The 17,231-nt window shown below is 38.5% G+C and overlaps 1 protein-coding gene across 1 annotated transcript in view; it reads left to right on the top strand.

Annotated features, from left to right (window-relative positions):
• Positions 1 to 3,484: 3,484 nt before the first annotated feature.
• Positions 3,485 to 17,231, top strand: part of LOC121368490 — a 22,001-nt gene continuing 8,254 nt past the window's right edge. Inside the window, exons 1-5 of the mRNA XM_041493227.1 lie at positions 3,485 to 3,824; positions 12,494 to 12,702; positions 13,154 to 13,191; positions 15,362 to 15,540; positions 16,954 to 17,085. Of these exons, the coding sequence (XP_041349161.1) occupies positions 3,531 to 3,824; positions 12,494 to 12,702; positions 13,154 to 13,191; positions 15,362 to 15,540; positions 16,954 to 17,085 (852 nt within the window). The 5' untranslated portion in view covers positions 3,485 to 3,530. The remainder of the gene's footprint in view (positions 3,825 to 12,493; positions 12,703 to 13,153; positions 13,192 to 15,361; positions 15,541 to 16,953; positions 17,086 to 17,231) is intronic.

Genomic DNA, 17,231 nt, shown 5'->3' with positions numbered 1-17,231 from the left:
TATAAAATGGAAAATCTACCCTGATAAAACTGAAATCTGAAGTTTCTCATTTTTGCAAAATCTACCCCAGTATATATAGTACTTGTGCAGCTTTGGTGCAATCTAAAGCCCTGACATTAGCCAAATATCATGTACCACATTGTTAGGTCAGTTGTTCGGTCAATTTAACCTCACCGTACCTGTAGGTGGTAGATTATGAATTAACGCACGATTATATATTAATTTTTACATATACTGTATATATATTCATGTTTACATATCTGATACAGACGTTAACCCCCCCCCCCAAAAAAAAAAAAAAAAAAAAACACCCACCCAAACTATGCAATATATTATATTATTCACGTATTATTAATATTGTGTCACGTTTACAAACGATTAACTTTACAGCGTTGTTTGTAATCCGATACATGTCATAAACTCACTGTTACAGTTGCCGAGTTGACGGCAGGTGTATCGGACTACGTAGGTACGTCAAAACATCGGAAGTACAGATTAGAAGAATAAAACACATTGAAAAACGCTCAGTTATAAAACTGATTTGTATTACTTAATATTTTATTAAATGCTCGTTACAATAACACAGATCTATATTTGACATAATTTACTAGGGAATTAGGCCTATTCGTTCATATTTATGTTTATTTCCCGCGGAAATATATCAGACTCGTTTATGACATGGGGCGTGGCTTACGAAAAAGGGCCTAGCTTAAAATCGCATTTCGCGAGATGTTATATCCTGGTGGCTACGATTAAGTATTTCCCAACCTAACAACCTATAAACTAATCGACTAGAAATGCATATAGACTACACATACATACGAGAGAAATGTTTATTTAACGACACACTCAACGCATTTGATATACGTTTATGTGGCGTCAGACAAAACGGTTAAGGAGCATTATGACAGTGAGAAAGAAACTCGCTACCGCCACATGGGCCACTGTTTCCGATAAGCAATTTTGATAAGCAATAAGGGACGTTTTATATGCACCATCCCATAGACAGGATAGCACATACCACAGCCTTTATACATCAGTTGTGGTGCACAGGCTGGAACTAGACACAACCCAATGGGTGCACCATGTGGGATCGATCAGTCGACCTACCATGAGCGAACGCTTTACCTCTGAGCTACGTCCCGCTCCATATACAAAAGAAGCCTTAAGTGGGGTTGGGGTTGTGCAGAGGGTCACACCTCCACCAATCGCATGCATACCATATTCTTCTCTCTCCCTATAACCATATAACCATAGATTAAAATATGTTGAGTGCGTCGTTACATAAATTACGTCTCTCTCTCTCTCTCTCTCTCTCTCTCTCTCTCTCTCTCTCTCTCTCTCTCTGTCTGTCTGTCTGTCTCTCCCTTTAGCGCGCGCGCTTGTGTATTCCACAATATAATTATAATATTTGATACATATTTTTTTTTCAAACTGAGGTTTTGTCACTTGAACTCCCCACCTGAATCCGCGCCTGCTTCATGTTTACAGATATTTTCTTAAATATAGGTCATACTACGATTTGTGCGGATAGGACGATAGAACCGAACATTAGTTTGAAACGCACTATAGAATGATGCTTTTGATTATGCAAATGACCTTAGTTATTTATAGGAGAAATAACGTGCATTCAGAAGACACAGAGATTTTTAAAAAGTGGAATTAAGTCAACTTCGTGCATTTTATATGATGATTTGTATATAAAACCTGTCGGGGTTTGGGTTTGTTTTCATGTAAATGCAAAGAAAACAAATATCGAATAGGAAATAAACGTAACATTTGCAAAAAACTTTGGGTCTAAATAATTGAACAGGATAATAGTAACTGAAAAACTACAACACAACTACAGGCAATACTTTAAACAAAAAATTAAAAGGCTCCGAAAAACTGTTATATTATAAACACCTACGACCATATCAACTTGCCCTATACCTCGAAACATTAAATAATTGTAACCTAAGAAGACATGTAACTAAACTTAGAATATGTGCACACCGCCCTGAAATCGAAAGAGGAAGGTATCACAATATTCTCAGAAAATACCGACTCTGCAAGCTTTGCAAAGAGGCAGTGGAAGATGAGGCACATTTTCTCGTGGACTGCAAACAGCTAGAAACGAACTGAAGAAAATATTTTATTACACTCGCACAAGAATTCCCAAAATTCCAAACACAAAATAAATACGAAAAATGTTATTATATCATCAACTGCCCTAAAACACAACTCATTACAGTCGCACAACTCTGCTCAGATTTGGACACAGCACGAACTAGTCTTCTAACTAGACCCCCTGCCACTTAATAATATTTATTTATTTTAATTAACCAAATTTAATTTAATTAACAGACAAAAGACAATAGAACCTGTTACACTACATGTACTTTATTAGACAAGAGTTGTAGTTTAGTTTTTTGATGTTAGCGTTTAATATTTTATGTACTTTAATTTTGCTGGTCAACCGGACTATGTTTTTATTATACATATATGAACATGGAAATAAAGTTATTGTATTGTATTGTATTGTATTGTATTGTATTGTATTGTATTGTATTGTATTGTATTGTATTGTATTATAAATCCACAATATATAGGCTACATGTACTTGGGAAAATAGAGAGATTTACGAAAAGTATTTAAATGGATTTTTTATTAATAATGCCCAAAATAATCTCATTGTGACTTAAGTAGGGGCCAAATTCCTTCGATGGTTTGATAGAACTGTTTTGTAAACAACGAGTTATCCAATCGACATTAAGTATTGAGACACACCTCCAGCAAAGTCTATAGTTGGTTTCAGAGAAGTTAAAGGCTTGAAAGTACTTGCAATGAAGCATAGGGGTACGTTAAAACAGTTAAAGGCACTGCACCTTTCAAAGCAATACAGGCGCGCATGCAGGGGACTGGGTGGGGTGGGGTGGGGGTAGGGTGGGGGTAGGGTGGGTGTATTTTACATGGAAGCGTGATTCTATCACCCATATAAACTTTGTTAGCCACAGGCTAAAGCCCAACCCCCAAAAATAAATTCCTGAAACGTGCCAACAATCAACTTGCATCATTTTTTATTTCCTAAACGCGTTTTTCTTTTGATTTCGTTTTACTTTAAACCAAACTAAAATTATTTCTTTAAGTACTATACCCGAGAAAACGCGAAAGACGGCGTGTCTACATAGATTTATGCATAGAGGGGTCTACGGTCTACGGTCTACGGTCTCGACTGTTGGCGAGTCGAGTCACGTTTCCCAGGAAAATGTATTAAAAAAGATGAAGAAAATTTGCTAGAGCGGAGTGGGGGGGGGGGGGGGGGGTTCGACCCCCAAAATAATCCGCCAGCACACGCGCCTGCCAAGCCAGCGCACACGGGTAAAATTTACAGAAACGCAAAATGTTGAGATACACAAAGACATTTTTGAAACAAAATATACTTTGATTCAATTATCTCCCTTTGCCATTATTTGATTGATTGAATGGATGAATGAATGTTTTGACATTCACACGAGGGTAGACCTTGGGGCTATACTATAGTTTTCAACATGGCTCTCAGACAACTAACTGTACATTTGAGAAAATCATCGATTCGGAGTTGGTATTTATCACGACATGTTTTAAAATCGACATCTGCATCTTCTAAACTGAATGACGAAACAGACAGACTGTCAGAAACATCGGCCAGCAGATTCGTGGACGAATTTGGACACCCTCGACTTGATCTGAGTTTTGAGAACGCAAAAGAGGCTTTCCGAAGCAAAAAGACTTCAGAACTCGTCCGATCGTTGGTTGTCTTTAACCTGTGTTCTCTGAAATTCCTTGTAAATAACCAGGAACCTGTGAGTTATTACTAATTTATATTCAGGCTAATAGTAAATTAATACATGCCATGTTTTATCATTCAATAAATTTAAAGTAGCATGAACCAACAGGAACGATAACTCGTGACGGCATGAATATTGCGTCTGCGCAAAAACTGGCTCCAGATTTCTCTCATTTAATGGCCCCTGCGCGTGCTGTAACCTCACCGTGGTGCAGGGGTGTAACATTCTCTTTGAGAATGGCCAATACAGCACAAATTGAAGTTTAGAGTAAAATTCAGTATCCGTAAAATTCTGTGATATTTGTATTTGTATTTTTGCACAGTTCTTTACACTGTTTTTGTTTAAATCTCTAATTTTTATATTGATGATGATCATCACTTTATTTATTTGCATTACCATAGTTTGACACCCAATAGCCGATGTATTTTTCGTGCTGGGGTGTCGTTAAACATTCATTCATTCATTCATTCATTCATTCTCATTTAATGGGTACAAACTCCGTCTGAAAGCTCTTTTCTGATAGGTTCTGACACGGGAAACATAGCCAATGAGAAAAGTTAATACATTAATCTGCTAGAACATTCTATTTTCACTTTATATCCATAGCAGACGTGACTTTTTGCTTGCATATATCATTGTAAAACGATACTTAAAACCATTTTAATTCTGCTTTATATTATTTGTTTCCATTTTCAATCAGATTAGAGGTCATATTACATGTAAAAAACTAAATAATCACCAGTTATTTGGATGATTGCCCTGTTACATTCATTATACAGGTTTTTGGACAAAATGAAAAAAAATATTTAAAGGTCCATCAACCGGCCGTATACAAAAATTCGTTAAAAATAAATTTTTCACTCTTTTTTCATTAAAACAAAAAGCATTCATCTTCTAAAACCCATACTATTATGTATGCAAACATTGAAACAATGAGTTTCCTATTTGAATTTTTAAAAAATCATTGGTTCATGCTATTTAAAGGTGAATGGTCATCTAAAACATAGAGGGGAGGAGAGGGGGAGGGGGGTTGGTTATGTCTGGGTTTTTTCTTCAGTTTTTATCTTCTTTTTTGTTGTCTTTTTAAAAAAATTATTTATTTTTGTATATCCAGTGTGTTTTTGATTATTCGAATGTCTATCTTATTATGACAGTTTGGTGCATGCCAGATATGTTTGTATTAGGTCTAAATAGTGTTTTCCCTAATCACTATTAAATTAACAGGATGTGAATTACATTTTACAAAGAGATCTTATAGCTAAAATCTCTTTAAATAGGCCTACCTGACAACCGTATGTATTTAAGATGATTTTAGCTCTAAGAGGCCATTCACATATCATTGGTGTAGGAAGGAGCAAAAAAAAAAGGGGGGGGGGGGCCACACTTTTATATTTACCCACTTTTACACTATTATAAAGCAAATATAAAGCAAAATATCTGAAAAGTGGGGGCCCTTGCCCCCCCCCCCCCCGCTTCATACACCAGTGCAAATTACGTAATGCTTGAGGGGGTGGGTAGGTGTGGTCCAAATGTTATGTTGCATTGGAGGGGAAGGGGTGTCTACAAAAGTAACATACAGTTTTTGGCGGTGTATGGTCTAGCATTACGGAGCATTACAGTGGGGAGGGAGGGTGTCTAATTTTGACAAAAATTGCATTACATAATATTTGAACAGCCTCTAAAATTGTTTCATAAAATGGTGCCTAGAGCACTTCATTCATTCTATTTATTCCAACTTATTTTCGTGCTTACTAGTATATCCAATTAAGGTTCAAGCACGCTATCCTAGTCACACCTCTCGGCTATCTGGGCTGTCTGTCCAGGACAGTGGGTTAGTTATTAGTTGGTTAGTGGTTAGTGAGAGAGAAGAGGGTGTAGTGGCCTTACACCTACCCACTGAGCCCTTAAGAACTCGCTCTGGGTTGGAGCCATTACAGGGCTGCTAACCCTGTATCTACCAGCCTGTAGTCTGATGGCTTCATCACTGCGCCACTGAGCCCTTAAGAACTCGCCCTGGGTTGGAGCCGGTACTGGGCTGCTAACCCTGTACCTACCAGCCTGTAGTCCGATGGCTTCATGACTGCGCCACTGAGCCCTTAAGAACTCGCCCTGGGTTGGAGCCGGTACTGGGCTGCTAACCCTGTACCTACCAGCCTGTAGTCCGATGGCTTCATGACTGCGCCACTGAGCCCTTAAGAACTCGCCCTGGGTTGGAGCCGGTACTGGGCTGCTAACCCTGTACCTACCAGCCTGTAGTCCGATGGCTTCATGACTGCGCCACTGAGCCCTTAAGAACTCGCCCTGGGTTGGAGCCGGTACTGGGCTGCTAACCCTGTACCTACCAGCCTGTAGTCCGATGGCTTCATCACTGCGCCACTGAGCCCTTAAGAACTCGCCCTGGGTTGGAGCTGGTACTGGGCTGCTAACCCTGTACCTACCAGCCTGTAGTCCGATGGCTTCATGACTGCGCCACTGAGCCCTTAAGAACTCGCCCTGGGTTGGAGCCGGTACTGGGCTGCTAACCCTGTACCTACCAGCCTGTAGTCCGATGGCTTCATCACTGCGCCACTGAGCCCTTAAGAACTCGCTCTGGGTTGGAGCCGTTACTGGGTTGCTAACCCTGTACCTACCAGCCTGTAGTCCGATGGCTTCATCACTGTGCCACTGAGCCCTTAAGAACTCGCTCTGGGTTGGAGCCGTTACTGGGCTGCTAACCCTGTACCTACCAGCCTGTAGTCCGATGGCTTCATCACTGCACCACTGAGCCCTTAAGAACTCGCTCTGGGTTGGAGCCGTTACTGGGCTGCTAACCCTGTACCTACCAGCCTGTAGTCCGATGGCTTCATCACTGCGCCACTGAGCCCTTAAGAACTCGCCCTGGGTTGGAGCCGGTACTGGGCTGCTAACCCTGTACCTACCAGCCTGTAGTCCGATGGCTTCATGACTGCGCCACTGAGCCCTTAAGAACTTGCCCTGGGTTGGAGCCGGTACTGGGCTGCTAACCCTGTACCTACCAGCCTGTAGTCCGATGGCTTCATCACTGCGCCACTGAGCCCTTAAGAACTCGCCCTGGGTTGGAGCTGGTACTGGGCTGCTAACCCTGTACCTACCAGCCTGTAGTCCGATGGCTTCATCACTGCGCCACTGAGCCCTTAAGAACTCGCCCTGGGTTGGAGCCGGTACTGGGCTGCTAACCCTGTACCTACCAGCCTGTAGTCCGATGGCTTCATCACTGCGCCACTGAGCCCTTAAGAACTTGCTCTGGGTTGGAGCCGTTACTGGGTTGCTAACCCTGTACCTACCAGCCTGTAGTCCGATGGCTTCATCACTGTGCCACTGAGCCCTTAAGAACTCGCTCTGGGTTGGAGCCGTTACTGGGCTGCTAACCCTGTACCTACCAGCCTGTAGTCCGATGGCTTCATGACTGCACCACTGAGCCCTTAAGAACTCGCTCTGGGTTGGAGCCGTTACTGGGCTGCTAACCCTGTACCTACCAGCCTGTAGTCCGATGGCTTCATCACTGCGCCACTGAGGCCGATATACGTAGAGCACTTCAACATATGATAAATATTTTGAAGCATTTTTGTCAAGATACGATTTGATAAGTTTGGTTTGTTGAGATCTAGATTATACAATCAGAACAAAATACCACCTAACTAGACATGTGTGCAAATTTGGGGGGAGGGGGGGGATATAGACTACGGAAGATAATGCATTGGTCTCTCCTAGTAGAATATCAAATTAATATATAGTGGCATCCCCCACCTCTGACTCATTTACCATCATCATCCAACACCCATGATTAATGGGGAGGCGTTTGTGTGTATGTAGGTGCAAAAGACACACCTGAAACTCCCTAAAAAGACACAAAAAAGAGAAGAAAAAACCCCTCCCAATCTATTTTAAGCAAAATAGATTTTTTTGAAAAAAAACCCCATACAAAGTAGCAATATTGCTCTATGTCTAATATAGGACCTATAAAGGATACTCACCGAGTATCTTGTGATATCGTAATTTATCAGCACGAGTTGATAAAAGTATGAAAACCGAGGCTTTTGGCAATATAATTTGTGATATCTCCTGTGATATTCTCCTAGGAAATATCGCTTACTTTTGTTACGTCACTGAGTATGTTTCTATGCTTAACCTATCATTAGTGACATCACGCCACTGTTGTTCTGTTAACGAGTCTACCGCTCCCAAATATAATGACATTCAACCCACATTACTGACATTGTTTATAATTGTTGCAAATGGAAAGAATGATAATGGATGATAAAAAGAATATCCCCCTATTGTCATCCTCAGATTTCATACTTTTTATCAACTCGTGCTGATAAATTATGATAGCACAAGACACTCGATGAGTATCATCTATATATCAGAGGCTGTGGCATGCTTACATATGTACATGTTTTCCTGACTATGGGTTAATTACACTTTGTAAATGAGCTGCATTGCTTTTAAACAAAACATTTTCACTTTTAACTCTGTATTCATTTGGTGGTTGGTCCTTAACCATATGTCTGAAGCCATATAACTGAAAAATAAAATGTGTTGAGTGTGTCATTAAATAAACCATTTCCTTCCTTCCTTCATTTGGTTGGTATGATGTAGTATAGCTCATTGATAAAGCAGTTACCTGGCCTACAATTTGTTCAACTGTAGCATCGATCATTGTCAGTGGTCTTACAATTTCCAAAAATTGGTTTGTACATAAAAGATGTCTGGATGTTCATGGGAAAGTATATATACTCGCGGAAAAAAGTTCCTGTGCACCTAATAATTGCATATATAATTTAATTTACTAGAAATCTGATCATAAAAATTTCAGTAAATGAACATGTATCCTTCCGATATTCTAGCGGTTTCCTGTTAATTGCATGAACTATTCATACGTTGTGATCACAAGTTGCATTACTAGCGTTCTTGGTCACGTGCTCCTGTTTGACATCATTTTTCTTATCATTGGACTCTAAAACTATTCTATGGATTCTCATCACTCAGAAAAATATGTGTTTTGGTATCTAATTGTCGACAGAGTGATGCCACGCCTCCAAGAAAATTAACTTCTACGAACGATGGGTGTGATTGAGGTTAGAATGGCACAAACGTTGTTGCTAGTCATTTTGGTATCCAATGGTGTTCATAAGAAAACTATGCAGTGTCTGCGGAGATGTTCTAAGCAGTTTAGGGATACTAGGGATCTTTCCTATTTATGGACATGACGTCACGTTAACAAATCGTCAATATCAAGCGGGTACACATATGGAATCATTTGGAAATGACAAGTTTAACATTCCAATACATCCCTGAGTTAAGGCCAATCAGTAGAAGAACTGTACGCAAAAGAGTAGGTGATCACAAATTACGACCATGACAGTACATCAGTACGTTGTTCTGTTACATCGTCACTGACAGCGTACCAAGCATTGTGTAGACTGCACTTCAGGTGCAGAAGATAGGAGAGGAGCACTGTACTTTTGACAGATAAATAGTACATCTATGTAAAACACAATATTTGTACATTTTAAAAATATACGTCTCACTGAAATGTTAATGATGCACAGGAACTTTTTTCTGTGAGTATATATATCCTTTGCTGTTTTTCAGTAGTAGCCTATGTTGTGGCAGTAGGTTTCCTCTTGCACTCTGTACCAAGTGTTGAAATAATTAAATTTCAATATGTTAGATATCAAATAGGCATGGTTCAAAATGTGCTAGTGTCGTTAACATACATTCCTTTCCTTTAATTTCTAAGGATGATTTTATTAATTTTTTTAAGGACACCTTGATTAATAATTAATCATCGGCTACAGGGCTTCTAGAATTTTTATAAAATCCACTAGCCATGGGAACAGTGATTTAAAAAATGTACTAGCCAAGATTACAAATTCACTAGCCCTACTTTACTTTAAGTTAATGTAATTTTACTAATTAATAGTAATAATCAGACATGTCACCTAAAGGAGGAGATAGAGCTTAAAAACATTAACATTTTGTGGTGGTGGTGGGGGCAGGATATACATATTTACAAAATAGACTTAACCCCAGCATTTGACAATTTTGTTATTCACTAGCCGTCGGGCATGGCAATAGTAGTTATTTACTAGCCCAACATTAAATATCACTAGCCATGGGAGTGGGGCTACCATAATCTAGAAGCCCTGGGCTATCATATTTCATACATTTGATAAATCTGATGTACTTAGTCTTTATGTAGGAAATCTGCATTTTCCTGTTGGCAGCAAGGGATCTTAATTAATTAATTTCATGGGCACTCACCTCAGCTATCTGGGCTGTCTGTCCAGGACAGTGGGTTAGTTGTTAGTGGTTTGTGGTAGAGAAGAGGGTGTAGTGGTTTTACACCTATCCATTGAGTCGTTAAAACTCGCTCTGGGTACCGAGCTGCAAACACAGTACCTACGAACCTTATGTCCAATGGCTTAACCACGACACCACTTGAGGCCTGCAGCAAGGGATATTAAATTAAGTAGGCACTTTCCTACAAACAGGACAGCATATACCATTATCTTTGAATGTTTTGATACACCAGTTATGAGGTACTGGTTGGGATGGGAAAAACCCAAATGGGTCTGCCGAGGAGGTTCAATCCCATAACACAAGCACCTCAGATGAAAGCTGTATACTGAGCAAAATTCCACCCAGGGTTGAAAAAAATCATGATTTAAAAAAGAATTTAAATCAGATTTTTAAAATTTAAATCAGATTTATTTGATTTTTTTTTTTTTTTACTTTAATTTGGAGCTTTTGAATTAAATACTTGCTCCCTATTAAATACACGATTTGGAAGCTTCACTGCATTCTGAAAGGAAATACCTCGAACATCTAAAAATGAGGCAACAAAATGCATTTTGGGGATTATTGAGTTAATGTTTAAGTACTTGGTGTTTAGCCAGGATGGCTATATAAGGTGATTTGACACGTGAAGTCAGTGACTTCAAGTCACATTTGTTAGATCTGACTCTAGAGCATCCCCAAATTCATCCAATTTACCACATTGAAGCAGAGTGGCTTCACTTGACACCTTCTATTTGGGGAAATTGTCACTGATCAGTATGACTTGTTAGACTACATGGTGTTGAAATCTAATTGCAATTCAATTATAAATATATGTAAAAATAATTATCTAGCGTAAGTAACAATTGATTTTAAATAACACTTCATTTTTTTTACTGCAAGTTAATTGATAAATCACATGTTTACAAAATAATCAATAAAAATAAATGCAATAATCATAAAAATCAAATGAAATATAATAAAAAAAAAAAAATCGAAATCATTGATTATTTTGATTTTTTTGCAGTGATTTAAATCAAACAACTCTGATTCCACCCCTGAAATAAACAAAATCCCACCCACATGAGAAATATGTTTTTTTTTCTCCTTTAAAGGAGAGGACAATTAAGGCATTTGGCCTGGTATGCATATTCAATGATATATAATGCACATTATTGCTTAATATCAACAAGTATAATCGTATAGTTAATTAATAAAACGGTTAAATGTGACGGCTATTATATATAACGGGCGCAGCCATTTTGTACCATCTCAGTGAGTACGCCCTCTGGCGAGCTGGTGATTACGTAATACTTAATGCGTAACGTCAGGAATGAGCCTTAGAACTAGAAAAGCACAATCTACCTGCTTTTTGCAGGATGATAAATAGTCATACATTGCAATGTTCTGTAATAATACACATCCCTGTAAGCCAGCAATAAGTATATCCAGCACTATAAATATTATTTTTCAATACAAAATAAAATACCATTGTCAAAGTGGCTACACAACAAGTCGAAACAATTAACAATGTTTTGCCCATGCATTAACCTACGTACTGAAATGATACACGGAGTGTTTTCTTAGTTAATTGGTCTATGCTGTTAGTTGCTTCTACCTGTGATTCCTGATTGGCAGGTGTGTATTTGATTGGTAACCAGACGAGCCAATTAATTGATGCTGTCTAGACACAAAAATACATACCGGTATTGTGGAAAATTACCTGTCGCCCCTAAAATTGTAATGGACATGGTTTATTACTGTAAATAGTGTAGTTCTGTAAAACTATTGATTAAGTAGACTTTTCCATCTAAAACCACAGAACTGACCAATTACGTAGTCCCAAAGAAAAGAAAATTATCACTTGGGTATCATGGGTTGTCGTTTTTGCTCCAACGTAGCATATCAATAGGCCTAACAGAAAAATACTATGACCCCATTTTGTTCCGTTAATGCAACTTGAAATATATTTAGTTAAATAGTTTATTATATTATTACGTCATTTATGCTGTTTTACAAGTCAGGTTGATCAAAGAGAAGTGCCTTGTCGAAAATTACTGCTTTTGTTTACACTGTACATACAGGAGATGGTCAGGAGACGTCACTTCGCCCCAAGCTATCCCACCGGACGTCACAAAAATGAAACAAAATGGCTGCCCCCAGTTAGCAGGAATAATCATGGTTTTTTATTAACTCTAAAATTATGCGTTTTTCATTTGCTAAAGTGTCAGTATGTGTTGGTGGTCCGGGTATGCATCTTTCCAACAGATAAGGCTCTTGTTTGAGTTGACCATACCTTTAAATTCGAGATTTAAAGAATAAACCACATCCACCCACACCCAGTCAACTTTAGTCACCACAGAGCTTTATATTGTTTTTTTCAGATTTTAAAATGGTCTCGGAAACTGATGGGAAAACATCTGTTTCGACTGTTCATGAAATCCACATTCTATGGCCATTTTGTGGCAGGGGAGGACCAGGAGTTGATAAAGCCTCTGATCAGCAAGAATCGCCAGTTTGGTGTGAAGTCGATCCTCGACTACAGCGTGGAAGAAGATCTATCGGAGGAGGAGGCCAGGCAGGCTGAAATGAAGTATGTACTGCCAATCACCTTTTAAAGCTGTAATTTATACAGATGCTGGTACAGGTCCAGGAAAATGGTACTGCCTGCAACCCCCTCCAGTTTTGTTGTATATCAGAGGAGGAAGCCAGGCAGGCTAAAATGATGTATGTACTACCAGTCACCTCTTTTAAAGCTGTAATTTCAACAGGCTTTAACTTGGAAAATAAAAGGGTTATGCCATTTGGAGATTTTTTAAAGGCATTACGTCATTAGTACATTGTGTATAGAGATGTAAAATCTTTGTTCACAGGGTGTTTGTGGGGAAGATTGCTAAATATTAGGCATGTTAGTCCACTTTGGACTACTGTAGATGCCCTTTTTCAAAAATAACATTGCAAATCTTGAGTTTGTTCCTGTGATTTAAACTGGTCTAATATGGGACTTAATATTGACTGTACATTTCATGTTTTCATGTTTACAGGAGCTGTGTTCCAGAGAATGAACCATCGAACATCGCCAGTAAGTTATTCTAATTATTTTATTAAATAGTAATCAGCATTTTAATGATATTTAAATTACTATGATAGGGTGGTGAGTGTCTCGTGTGGTGCTATAATATCTAAATTAATATGATATGGTGGTGGAGCTCTCATCTGATATGCTGTGATATCCATACTAATATGACAGGGTGGTAGTATCTCATCTGATATGCTATGATATCTAAACTAATATGTTAGGGTGGTGGATCTCTCAACTGTGGTGTTGTGATATCTAAACTAATATGATAGGATGGTGGATCTCTCAACTGTGGTGTTATGATATCTAAACTAATATGATAGGATAGTGGATCTCTCAACTGTGATGTTATGATATCTGAACTAATATGATAGGATGGTGGATCTCTCAACTGTGGTGTTAATGATATCTGAACTAATATGATATGGTGGTGGATCTCTCAACTGTGGTACTATGATATCTAAACTAATATGATTGGGTGGTGGATCTCTCAACTGTGGTGCTATGATAAATAAACTAATATGATAGGGTGGTGCTATATCTAAACTAATATGATAGGATGGTGGATCTCTCAACTGTGGTGCTATGATATCTAAACTAATATGATAGGGTGGTAGTATCTCGTCTGTGGTGCCATGATATCTAAACTACATGTAAGTTATATAATGGAAAGGCATTTTAAGATAATACCATATTGAGTATTGATATTTTCTGTCTTCTAACATGAAATTTGTTTTACTTTATATTTGTACCTATATCCAATTATAATATAGTTCAAGCATTGTCCTGGGCACACACAATAGCTATCCTGGGTCCTTGTCCAGGACAGCAGTTAATTGTTAATTATTAGTGCTTCTTTAGGTGTAGTGATGGAAGCAGGTTTCCTCCTTCATTATCTGTATGGTACTAGACCATATGTCCAATGCCATATAACTGTAATTCAAATGTATTTAGTGAATCGTTAAATAAAACTGTCCTTCCTTCTTTATGTGTACTGGCATTAACCTTCTATTCTAACTGAGCTATTAAAACTCACCCTTGGTGGGGGGTATACACCATAATGTGAATTCAGGTCGTACCATACTAAATTCTTATGGCTTATCCACCACAACAATAAACAACTGCCACCACGGTAAGTTAGCATAAAGTTCACACATAAAAGATATACCGGTACGTGTGTATTTGAATTGGTAATTTCTAACTGTATAATATCAGTTAATAAGCTTGTCCAGTTCTTGTGTGTGACAGACATTGGTTTTTGTTGAAAACAAGAAAGAAACCATGCATGTATATAAAAAGATGTTAAAAACCTAACATTCTTTTGAGGTCAGGGATATGTAAATATAGGTCAGTCAGTCACTGTCAATCAGTGACCTTTTTACTGCTGCAGGCATCTGACACAAACTACCTATCCATGTATGTACTCAAGACATTTATGGCTTTCCCAGTTTAGTTTTCACTTGCCATCAGCAATGTGACAAGCATCATTTATTAAAGTCACTGACTGTCTAGGATCGATCCCCATTCATGGGCTTATTATGCTATTTCTCGTTCCATCCAGTGCCCCTCGACTACTATATCAACGGCCATGGTATTTGCCATCCTGTGTGTGGGATGGTGCATATAAAAGATCTCTTGCTACTAATGGAAAAATGTAGCGGGTTTCCTCACAAAGACAATATGTCAAAATTTCCAAATTTGTGCATCGCTCAAGCAAATCTAATTTTATGTAACCTATTTTTTGTTTGTGCAGTAAATTTCAGATGTCATTTCTATGTATAATGAGTTATGCCAAAAAAAAAGAGGGTTATTTGAATAAATTATTTATGGATAACCTATTTTATCAAGATTTGTTTTAATTCTCAGAAGCCTATGTAAAGTGCAAATAAGACTATAACAGCTGATAACTAGGGACTTGTGTAACTAATAACTAGGGACGTGTAACTGATAACTAGGGACATGTGTAACTGATAACTAGGGTTGATGTTTTTAAACCATATTGAATCTTCATTTTAGACATTTATTTCATTATTATTATTTTATTTTTTATTATTTTTTTAAATTGTGTTTATATTTTTTTTTTTACAATCATTTACATCAATAAAATATATTTTGTACACCTACAGAACTACATGTATACACAATTATTATAAGCATGTTGCATGTTCTACAGCTGACCCAGTGGGCAGGTTCCGGGCTCACGAGGAGTTTGGCGATCGCCGAGACAAGGTGATCAGTGCCAGGACGTACTTCTACGAAGACGAGGCTCACTGTGATAAAAACATGCAGATCATTCTCAACTGTATCGATGCTGTCACAGGTAAGTCATGGCTAGCTCTGGGCAAGAATACAGTTTTGTGAAGTTATCTATTAAATTTAAAAAAAAAAAAAATTCGTTCTTCGACAAAATGCACTATCAATCATGGTATGAAATGTTTTCGCCAAATTGAAATAAAATTCACCAATTGTTTTAAAAATTCGCAGTTGGTGATTTTGGTGAGTGACAAAGCTAGCCCTGTAATTTAAAATTGTAATCACATTTTTGTGGATACAAGCCAATTGGGAAAAAATATGAAATGTTAATTTTCAAAGCACGATATATGCAAATTTTCATTGAAGGTATACTCAGGGCTTGAACTTAAGAATTTGTCAAGTGTTAAACGGCTGCCTATTGATGGCAAATTTGAGATTGCCATAGGCAATTTTTTACCAATAAGTGATAACTGTTTTCTAAAAATTTCATCAGTACAAATTTGTAACATGGTCGATTACTGACCATAGATCAGAGCATTGAGGAGCGTTATCGATGGCAGAAATTCTTACTCAGCACCACCGTCTGTGATGTTCCTCATTCAGGGGACAATATTTCAAAATCATAGGTACCCGGAAGTCAATGCATGTGAGTTTTACTTGGGTAACTAATTGTTCAGTTACGTGGATATAGTTCTAGTAACTGATGAGTTAGACCTACCTAATCCTAAACCACATGAACTTTTGGCTGTAATAGGTGGGACTACATGTTTTGTCATAAGTAGGCCTATTTGGGACCATGATTTGTTGAAGGTGAAGTGGAGTGTGACTAAATTATGCAACAATTTCCCATTGTATCATTTCTATAGACATTACCTGTCCTCAAACAAGTGCACCTCCCCCCCACGCAAGTGGTCTGGTCCGAACATCCCAACAGCCAATGGGATGGCCTAAATTCTTCTACTGCATACTGCTCTCTAGTTCCGGTCACATGACTGTAACTTCCTTCTTTTTCTCTTCGCTAAAGGGTCTGGACGTCCTTTTGCTTGGCTCTGTTTGGAGTCAACTTTTATAAGACCTTTGGTTTTGTATTAGTGTTTGGGTGAAATGTTTTTCACCTTCGTTTTCATTAGCTTTTCGTATGTTCTTTTCGCGTATTTTCACTTGACTTCCAAGCGTTTAATTACATGAAATGTGTTTATATTGCCGGTTGTCGTGGTTCTCGGACGCCATTTGCCAAAATGGCGTCTGTGTTGACTGGCTTTGTGTTTGGGTGAAATGTTTTTCACCTTAATTTTCGTTAGCTTTTGTTAGCTTTCATATGTCTTTCGCGTATTTCGCTTGACTTGCCAAGTGTTAATTACATGAAATGTTGTTATAGATCGCCGGTTGTCGTGTCGGACGCCATTTGCAAAATGGCGTCTTTATTTACGGCTTGTATTTGTGTTATGGTTGGTTTTTCTTTCTTTTTCACAGATTGAAAAAATTACTATTATCATATCTGATAATGTTCAGGCGACTAGTCGAGCGTGTTACGCTGCAGAAGTTAGCCGGCGGCGACCCAGGTTGTCGTGTTCGTGTGGCCTCACTTCTAGATGCGACCTTGTGCGGGCTTGTCTGATGTCGAGTTCGCGGGCTTACCTGAAGGTTGGTGTCAGCGAGGCCCAGAAGGTGGAATCTTCGAGGACCAAGAAGGTGGAATCTTCGCCTTCGATTGCTGACTCCGTGGCGGAAGAGTTACGTTCAATTCTACGGACCATGCTGGAAGAAACAATGGCGTCAATGGCGACCTT

This window comes from Gigantopelta aegis, chromosome 3 (assembly GCF_016097555.1).
Source record: "Gigantopelta aegis isolate Gae_Host chromosome 3, Gae_host_genome, whole genome shotgun sequence".
Taxonomy (NCBI): Eukaryota; Metazoa; Mollusca; class Gastropoda; order Neomphalida; family Peltospiridae; genus Gigantopelta; species Gigantopelta aegis.
The sequence above is the reverse complement of the archived record's forward strand: the minus strand, read 5'-3'. Positions and strand labels throughout refer to the sequence as shown.